The 10,273-nt window shown below is 34.3% G+C and overlaps 2 protein-coding genes across 2 annotated transcripts; one reads left to right on the forward strand and one right to left on the reverse strand.

The window, feature by feature from the left end:
* Positions 1-462: 462 nt before the first annotated feature.
* LOC111788376 (zinc finger MYND domain-containing protein 15) lies at positions 463-4,757 on the reverse strand. The gene is made up of 11 exons (XM_023668698.1): positions 4,633-4,757; positions 4,141-4,251; positions 3,902-4,020; positions 3,770-3,816; positions 3,602-3,702; positions 3,155-3,242; positions 1,796-1,904; positions 1,441-1,612; positions 1,240-1,311; positions 972-1,085; positions 463-884 (listed from the first exon to the last, which is right to left on the reverse strand). The coding sequence occupies exons 1-11, from the start codon at positions 4,732-4,734 to the stop codon at positions 792-794; spliced, it is 1,128 nt and encodes a 375-aa protein (XP_023524466.1). The 5' UTR covers positions 4,735-4,757; the 3' UTR covers positions 463-791.
* A 3,707-nt stretch (positions 4,758-8,464) lies between these two features.
* LOC111791050 (two-component response regulator ARR5-like) lies at positions 8,465-9,674 on the forward strand. Its single transcript, XM_023672235.1, has 4 exons — positions 8,465-8,794; positions 8,869-8,948; positions 9,041-9,118; positions 9,194-9,674. Exons 1-4 carry the CDS (start codon positions 8,632-8,634, stop codon positions 9,590-9,592), a joined length of 720 nt encoding a protein of 239 aa, XP_023528003.1. The 5' UTR covers positions 8,465-8,631; the 3' UTR covers positions 9,593-9,674.
* Positions 9,675-10,273: the final 599 nt, after the last annotated feature.

Consider the following 10,273-nt stretch of genomic DNA (forward strand, 5'->3'; position numbering starts at 1 on the left):
AATCAAGGAATACTCTCTCACGTCTAACATAATAAATCAAGGGTATGTTTGCCCCTGTATTAAAGTTCATACTTTTATTTTGGTTGATCAATAGAGATCATGTTTTTTTGCAATAGAAAGAAAGAATATCCTATCCGAGATAATTATTAAGAATCAAGCTAAAACAAAGACGAAGTCAACCACGGACTGGAAATAGGTATTATATGAAGTTTTATTTTTTTTTTTAAACTGCCCAAACTACTGTTCATCAACTGTATACAAAAGGCTTTAATCCCAAGCTACTCTCATACCTCAAACCACATTCACCCAATCACAGAAATAGAAGCCAGTATAGATATCAAAGATGTTATGAATGTCTATTTTCAAACAAACAGTGGCCATTCTTGAAACCAAAAGGCCAAAAGTTAGTTTCAATTAGACGGGTCAATGATTAAAGAAATGCTATCGAATAATAATATTATATACTATTAGTTAGTCCAGGATTTTAATAAGCGAATGAAATGATGCACAACGCTAGACTTTAGAGGCAGAATCATTGATCAAGTCTGTAACCAACTACTCTTTGAAGTTAAAAAAAAAAAAAAAACGATCAATCTAGAAAACGGTCAATGATGCAGCACATGGCTGCTCAAATACCTAAGGCGGCAAAACCTTGAGATATATTGACAATGTAGACAAACTTAAAATATCCTAGCAACCGTTTGGTTTACCTAGTCAATCCTCTAGCGCAAGAGGCATAGACCTGAATTTGGAACAAGGTTGGCGGAGAAAAACTGGTGCTTTTGGTCTATTCAAATACCGTACAGGAAGCAGTTTGAATAGCAAGGAAGAAACAGAGCAGTGTCTTCAATAGCTATTGGTTGCCGGAATGGATTTAATTGAATCTGCAAGGTGGTTGGATGTTTTGTGAAAACAAAAACAAATTGATAGTGATGCTCTTGGTGTTAAAAGAGGGGCAGCGGTGGACTTACCGGGAATGTAATGGGGTGGCCTATCACACTGCTCAAACAAGAAGCACCAAGATGGCAAGCTTCTTCACAGAAATCAGAAAAGATTGCTGGAACATTTATCTTCTTAATAAGTTCCTGTTACATTCATCCAAAGAGTTGAGTAAGATAATGAGTATAAGAAATAAGAAAATGCTCAATTTATACAGTTTTACTTCTAGTCTAAATTTCTATGCCTAAAACTACTACATGCAATAAATCATATGGTCGTTGGCCAAGAATGTCAACATACAATAGTAGGTAGCCAACTGGAATAGGCAGCAATTCCAGCATTTGGAGCAATGATTAAGTGAGGATGATAATTCTGTCCCGATAAAACAAGTAGTGAGAAGCAGTCGGAAGATCATGTAAGATGAAAAGTGAGCATGAAAGAAATAACTGAAACACTAGAAGATTGTTTTCTTTAGGGAGGGAGTTCGAGAAAGAAACTAACTTCGGTAATGGCTTTGTAACAATCATGGTAAAGCCCTCTCCAAAGCTTCAACGTCAACCTTGGACGTTTATCAGAATATACATCCCTGTTGACGTCTTTGCTTGAATATTTGCAAACACAATCCATCTGTAGGCATTTAGCATAACTGGAAAGGTCAATGCTCTCACCATCCCTAGCAATCCCAAAGCACCAAGGAAAAATCAAGTGCCAGTTTTAAAAGATTTTCTGATATTGTAATTCATAATGTTTCATAATTGATAGTTAATAGCCAAAGACACAGTAAAGATGTGAGAAAAGGACTAGTGGTAAAGATAACTTATTTGAATCCATCCTGTCTTCAAGAAATACAACTTACATTTCTTCGGGAATTCTAGGCCCAACAAGCTCTATGTGTATTGTCACCCCGGGGAAAAGTGCAAGCAACTCAGCAAAGACAGAGAGCTGTAAAAGCTCCTTCTCAGGCCCTGATGGCATTGAGCCCAAAAAATGAAATTAAATATGAAATATAACAAGACTAATAGAAACATATAATCGACCTTCATGATGTAGGTCTGTATGTCTGTTTGAGTATCACTCAGTCGCATCGTTAAATAAAGATTTTTTTAACTGGCAGAAAATATTCATAAAATATAAACAAAATCATCTTGTAGAGAGAGAAAAAGTTTCAAAATTCCAGTGTCCTGCCAAGGTGGGAAACAACCAACATGCAATGGAATTATCACAAAGGAAACAGCACTAATAATAAACTTTATCATCTGTTGCCACTCCAATATATAGGATGGAAGTGCCATAATAATAAATTTTAAGGCAAACAACAACAATAACATGACCTTCGAGATTTCAGCGAGGGTCAGAGAATCTCCAGGGAGCTCAGGACATGCATTTCAATCATTCTTAATTTCTATCAGAGCAAGGGAGCTTCAAGAAAAGGAATGTAGAGAGTTATTCGTTTACTTATAATTTTGTTTGAATGGATAAGAACCTCTCAACGAGAGTAAGTTTGTTTAGTCCACATACATCGCTAGTAGTTTGCAGGCGCTAATATTTTGGCACTGCAATATTAAATTTTTATTTCCAATTCTTGGTCTCCACTCTTTCTGTGGAAATTGGCAAAGAAATGCCCAGCAAGTACATTATCTTCTAACAAAAAGATGTGCTAATGATCAATTGGGGCAGACTGAAGAAAGTATACGTAGTATGTACAGTAATGGTTCTCCAATGTTTAGTCCGGCAATACATAAGATCCCCAGTTTAATAAGGTCTGCAGCTTTCATCACTCCAGATACGTTACACATCGGAGAACCAGAAAACTAACATCAAAAATGGATTCACACAACAGCAAGCAGATCCTTTGAACACAATGTTCTGTATAAAATACGCTCGAAAAGTTCCAACAGCAGAGTTGCGTATACTTTACTTCAGTCATATCAAGAACTATTTTAAGTCAGTGGGAACTCTATAACAACTTTGTACCCAATAAATTTCCTTCCAGTGATCAGACTAACCAACAGGAAAAATATTGATTTAAAAAAAAAATGCATATAAGAAAAGTCTGTTTGTTGCAGTCAGTATCTTAACATGAAAGAAGCATCTAATTAGATATCCAGTATGGTTACATAACCACAGTTACATTCTATAGCTAGTATATCCAAGTGAAAAATAAACATCCAAATATGAGCAGGATGTCCAAAAAAAGCTTGGAGATAAATCATACCTAAATAGTGTATGCATAATGTGTCACCAAATTCTGGAGTCAAGGGTTCCAAACCAGCAACTTCCATAGCATAACTTATTGTAAGTGGCTGAATTGAGAGATAGAGGGCACATAAGTGTTCATCCTATGATGAATATCTTTAAATGAAATCAGAACTTCTTCAGGCAATCTATTTGAATTTCATGCCAATAGTTTGGACCAATTATTTTACAAATTTCGTTCTAAAAGAACTTTTTAGATAATGACAAGCCCACATATAGGGATGNAATTTTTTTTTTTTTTTTTTTTTTCTTAGAATCCATACTAAATAGAATCTAGAATATTGAACGAGATGTAAATCTGAGAAGTCATATTAGGACCAAAGTTAAAACTTCAATATATTATGTGAGATTGATTATGAAGCTGAATAACTTGATTACAGTCCAACCTTATCTAGTTGTGACATACCCAATGAAGAAGCAAAGCAGCAGGAGAGTGAAGGGGAATGCATCTCCAATCATAATAGTCCTTCCAACTGTGTAAACGTTTTGTAATTGGTGAAAGCGGTTCTGCATGTTCATTTGATTATTTCTAGAGGCCTTAACTTCACAGAACAGAGCTAGGAGAGAGATGTACCACTACATGGGCAAGAGATTCTAGGTAGAACCCAACAATCATTTAATCTGCAAGTGAAATAGAAATGGCAGAAATAATTAATGGTGAATGTGAAAGGTCCGTCGACAAATAGAACAACTTGCAGATAAAGACCTTGAGTAATCATAGGATGAAGCAGCTTCTCCACAAGGACACTCGTACAACCACATTCCAACTTTGTGGATGTCCCTTTTGCTCAAGAATGAACACCTACTCACCTGCTTTTGACACAACTTAACAAAAACAACAGCAAAGGCAGTTCAACAAATTATGTTCAAAAGTAGAGTGTAAAATCAGTTTTATGGCCGAATATTTAGGGTAAAGGATGCAACATCCTAAGAAGATATTGATACCTGAACGGCCTCCTCGGAAAATGTGAAAGGAAACTCGTACAAGGCATCTATTCTCTTCATTTGTTGCTCAAACCTTTTGCATTCATCTTTATGATCATTCCAATGTTTAATCTATGAACAATTGTTAAATAAGATGATGGCTTACAAAATGAAAAGGTGCGACAGGATACGCCAAGTAAATTTACAGCTCCAGTGGCATTTCCTATCCTCCTTAGTAGCAATAGGCAAGTAGAATAACCTTGCAGCTGGTGTTCTTTTTCAGATTCAGAACACCGTGTCTCACAATATGTTGAAGCATGAATTAAAAGACACTCAAAGAGCAACACCGATTATCACCTATTTTAAGCTACACCTTAGAGGAACGCACTCAAAATTTGGTGAATTTCAAACTATCAAAGTTTCTACAATTCTACGATGTCGTATTAATCGTCTTAAAGCTTAAAACAGAACTCAATGACAAAATTCAGAAAGGCTTGTAAACAGCAAAAGAACCTGGTGATCGGCTGAACAGTAAGCAACAGCTCCGCAGCGACCACAGCGTCGAATCGCCGGGCCAATGCAACGACTTCCTCGTCCCTTGCCGGCACACTCCATTTTTTCCCGGTTCCAGGTGAGTTCTTTCGCGCCTCGAATCGAATGATAGAACTGGAATTGGGCCTATTTGGGCCTCGTTCTTCTTCCATTCTTCTGGACCGTAACTCGGATCTAAGTACCGGTCCATTGGGGCGGTTCTCCTACAAAAAACTTTCCAAATGAACCGCCAAACTTAAAAATAAAAATTATGTTAATTTTATTTCATTTTAGTTTTATAATTTTATTGATTAATTAAATAATAATTTTCACGCTATAAAAACATAATGTGAAATAAACTTATAAAGTAAAATCAACCGAGACTACATTTTTTTTTTTAAATCTAATATTAAAAATATATGTTATTATATTTTTTTTTTGGAATTTTAAATATACAAAATTTGTAAATCTATTAATGCAATATGTGAAAAAATATAAAATAAAATATACTTTTCATCCTTATCTTATAAGTTGTAACTATATGCTTAATTATGATCATTATTATCATTATTTTTGGCAAATGATAATATATATATTTTTTAAACAAATAAAATAAAGTAGACGGGGGACATAATATTACCGGATGAAAGCAGCATGTACCAATTGGCATAACTTTTTAAGCATGTGAATTTGTTGTAATTCAAAAGGTCGGATCTTTTTCTTTACCCAAATTATTTTAACTTTAACTTAATCATCGTGTTTATACTTAATTTTCATATTAATCCGTTATCATTGGATAATCCTATTTCGGATAATACATTATGCCGGTGAATATATAATAAATATGTCCCAAAAATATTGTGTATTTAATTAATAGATCTTAGGAAAAAAAAAATCATAGATAAACATAGAAAATATTCGTATCCCACCAAATCAAACATTTATTTAAAAGTTAAATGAACCAATAATATATAAAAATTCCACCAAAAAATTAAATAAAAATTATTATTATTTTGATTTTATAACGACGAGACAGAGAAGAAGATAATGGGATTGGTGTGTTGTCGTGATCTAACAGATTGGGAGTCCTCCAAAGATTAGGGCGCCACTTTTTTTAGATTATTAAACCAATAAAATATTAATATTGTTTTTTTATATATATTATTATCAAGCGCTCTAGTCTCTAATTTTTATATTTTTTAAAATTAAATAGCATTATATACGAAAAATAATAATAATAAAAGAGTATAAAGATGTCTATTATCGTAGAATATAGACCGCTTTAATAAAACTCCTTGACTTATAGTTCGAGTGAAAGGCATGGCTATAAAAGAAATTTAAAAAAAAATAAAGAATATATATTTATTTCCTGTTTATCCTAAATTAAAAAGAATTATATTTTTTGTTTTGTAGAACGACCGTACAAAGGGGAAATAATGGGAAGAGGGGACATTATTGGGCTAATTTTATAATTAACGAAATACGGTGAATAAATAAAATGTGAAATAAACGTGGCCATTGGTGATGGGGAGTGGGCCCATGATCTCAAACTTAGATCAAGATTCCATTTTGACTAAGCCNTTTTTTTTTTTTTTTTTTTTTTTTTTTTTTTTTTTTTTTTTTTAATTTAATTTTCCTGGGAATTGTAATTATTATAATCATCGTGTCGTGTTCTATGTTCTATGTGCCTTTGCCGTGTCCGAAGTGAACAAATATTTATGTTCTGTTTTTCTACTTCAAATGCTTTGCCATATCTAAGATTCTAATATCTGTATAAAATGTATTTTTTAATTCCAAATTAATGGAACACGTTACAGTCTACGTGGAAAATGAACGAATATCTATAAAAAAAAAAAAAAACTTGAATTTTGTATTTTATTTTCCTTTTTTATGTTGGTTTGTAATTTTGTTTAAAATAATAGAATTGTCTTTTGGGACGTTGGGAAGCTCCATATAATAAATATAATTCCAAATAATAATAATAATAAACATGCTTCCGCCGTCTTTCTTTTTGTCTTGCCAGACGCATCAATTGCATCAAAATTAATTATTTACTACAAACAAAAATGTAAAAAAAATGTATATTTTTCATACTAATTTAATTTAAACTTTTGCATTTAAGTAAATATACATACTTTTACCCCGGTTGAATTTTCATATAATCTACTAGTTTTGTAACTCTTATAAATAAATTAAATTAAGTGTAAAATTTTAATTTAAAGTTTGAAGATTAGTAAGTATATACGAATAAAAATTGATTCAGCCGGTTGAATTTATTGTATAGTTTAAAAAATGTTTTAACTGAAATCATGAATTTGTCCGAAAGATAGCAGAAAACATAAATTTAAGGAGGAAAAACAAATGGGCGGTTAGAAATATTAATGAATGAACAACGAGACTCAACCGACACTTAAGTTTGTCTATATATTGTGAGTACTTGAGCAGTAGGTTAGCACTCTATCTACGACGGGTAGGTAATTCCTAGTGGACGAAGGTATTTAAATAATACAACTAAACACTTTAATATCTAACAACTTTATATACCCAATAATTTACAAACTCACTTTCTTTTCTTTTCTTTTTCATAAATATTTTTTAATTCATTTCGAATATTAAATTAATGTACGCAAAAAATGACTACTTCGATTATAAAATTATTAAACTAATTTTCATGTACCGACCAACTTACAAACTAATTTCAATTTAAATAAATAAAATACCACATTTAAAATTTGTAATTTTATTTTTTAGGCTTCCAATCAATATGAGATCTTACGTTTGTTGGAAAGTGAAACGAACAATTTCTTATGAGAATATGAAAACTTATCCATAAGAGACGGTTTTAAAATCGTGAAGCTGACAATGATATGTAACGGGCTAAAGTGACATTAGGCCCAAGGGAGTTGGACTGTGAAATCTGATGATAGGGAAATGAAACATTTTTTATAAGAATGGGGAAAGATCTTCTTAATAGACACATTTTAAAATCATGGGGCTGCAATAATACGTAACAAGTTACATCGAATAATATCCATTAGCGGAAGAGATTTTCACACTCAGATAGTAGAAAATAGAAATAAGGGAAGAACTGAACTGACCACGAGAAACCGCAAAGCCAAATCAATCTTGGGAAGGCAAGGCAAGGGAAGGCAAGTCAAGTCGAGTACTTTTCTTCTCTTAATGGTTTTCTGTTTAATTTTCTTTTTTTAATTAATATTTAAGATGTCGTGGGTCCCACACTAGATTTCATTGGGACTCCTCCATATCTCCAAATTCTCTCTTTTTTTTTTTTTCTCTCTATTTACCCTTTTGACTTTTATGTTCCTTTTTTTTTTAACTTTAGTTAAATGTAAAACCATGAGGTCGCCACGTGTCGCACATTCCGCAACTCTCGTACACGACTATGTAAATTCCAACAAAATTTTCACCGCAGTAATTTGTGTTTGTTAATGACTCCGATTAGAGCAGAGCAGATGCTGTGTGTCTGGTCTGTTAGGGAACTGCTCGGTCATTTCTTCCCTTGGGATTTGACGGCGTCGTGTCGTCCTTGGTTGACCTCGGTCAACTCAATCAACGTACTTGGATTTGATTCCAACGCGGGTGCACGTAGTCCAATATGTTGACCAAAAAAACCCTTCTCGTTTAAAATCTCGTACACGATAACCACGGGTGGCGAGGAGGAGATATCGGGAAGATTGCGTTTATTTGGAGATCTGACCCAAGTGGATTTGAGAATCTCATCCTCCGTATCTTAAACGTTAGTTTAAAATCAAAAGGAAAGTGAAATAAAATATTAAAAAGAGCTGATTTGGGATTTCTCAGAGAAGGAGAGATTTGATTTCCCCGATAGGGACTTGTTAAGGACACAAACATACCGTCTTCTCCTCTGTTTTAACCCTCCCACTTCATAAACCGCTTTATATTACCCTCTTCCATCGCCCCTCTTCTCTTCAACCTTCATCAATATCCCTCTCCCAATCCATGGCTAGAACCCCTGTTTTCTCCCGCCGCCGGAGGTCCGATCAAATTGACACTCGAGATCGCTTCCCCACTTCTGATTCTGAAGTCCATGTTCTCGCCGTCGATGATAGCCTCGTCGACCGAAAAGTAATCGAGCGGCTCCTCCGCCTCACCGCCTGCCGAGGTCAGTTCCTACCTTGTTGTAATTTTGATTGTTTCTTGGGAAATTCACTTATGGGTTTTGTTGGGTTTTTTCAGTTACTGCTGTGGATAGTGGAATCAGAGCTCTACAATATCTTGGATTGCAAGATGAGACGAATTCCCAAGTGGGTTTTGATGTAAGTGATCCTGGAATTGTAAATTTGAAGTCTTTTTCTTATGGGTTTTCGTTTATGAACTTTTTGGGACATGGGTTTGTGAAAAAAAACAGAGCTTGAAGGTGGATATGATCATTACCGACTACTGTATGCCCGGAATGACAGGCTACGAATTGCTCAAGAAAATAAAGGTAAAATTTCTAACTTTTGATTGAAATTCGAACAAGGGAAGTGGGAAATGGAGTGTTAAATTGAGTGATGAACAGGAATCTTCAACTCTGCGAGAGATTCCGGTGGTGATTATGTCGTCGGAAAACGTGGTGGCGAGGATAGACAGGTGTTTGGAGGAAGGAGCAGAGGATTTCATAGTAAAGCCGGTGAAATTATCAGATGTGAAACGGCTCAGGGAATATATGGTGGGGGACGAAAAGACCGGAAGTGAAATAAATTGGATGAACAAAAGGACGGTACGAGAGTCGTCGTGTGATGAAGCCTCATCATCACCGTCTATTTCATCCGATTCTTCTCCACCATCATCATCACCGTCCATTTCATCCGATTCTTCTCCATCGTCTTCATCACCGTCAGATTCGGTTCAATCCACGCCGTCCCCATCAGAGCCGTCTTCACCGACGTCCACCCAATCCGACGACGGCTCTAAATGAGAACATCAGCTCATCATCCCCAAACATCTTCCTCCTCTTTGTTAGTTTTAACGGTTATTAGTTTGAAATCCCAGTTTTGTCACCGTTAAGTGTTGGTGTTTTGGTTACCGCCGTTATTTACTAAACCGCAACGCATTGGGGTTGTCCGATCATTTCGGGGACAAGGCATGAGCCGTGATGTACAATTCATAGAGTTCAATCATATAAATATATATTAAAAAAAAAAAAAAAAAAGATCTATGAATATTTTGTCATTTTGGGGATAATTTTCTTTGGAATTATAAAATTGGTCAATTAATTAAAACATTACAGATAATATAATTCAATTGCTACTTTCTTTATGGTTAAGGCGTGGAAAAAAATGCATGAATTCAACGACAATAATAATAATAATAATATATAATAAATTCAAACAAAAAATCTAATTGAATAAAAAAAAAGATTTTCATACAAAATATAGGTTGGTTATATGGTAATCAAGTTGATGAAAAAGAAAGTCCAACTCGATTAATTTTTATAATATTAAAAAAAAAAGGAAAAAAAAAATAAAGTTGGTTATTTTTGTGGGCCTGGAAAGGTCATTGGATTCTTATGCTGTCAGGAGACATGAACCCAAGAGAGAGTCGAGGTTTAAAGGTTGTCGGTGTGTGTGTGTGGTCCTGAGATGAGATGGATGGGCCA

The sequence above is a fragment of the Cucurbita pepo genome, chromosome LG01 (genome assembly GCF_002806865.2).
Source record: "Cucurbita pepo subsp. pepo cultivar mu-cu-16 chromosome LG01, ASM280686v2, whole genome shotgun sequence".
In the NCBI taxonomy this organism is placed as follows: Eukaryota; Viridiplantae; Streptophyta; class Magnoliopsida; order Cucurbitales; family Cucurbitaceae; genus Cucurbita; species Cucurbita pepo.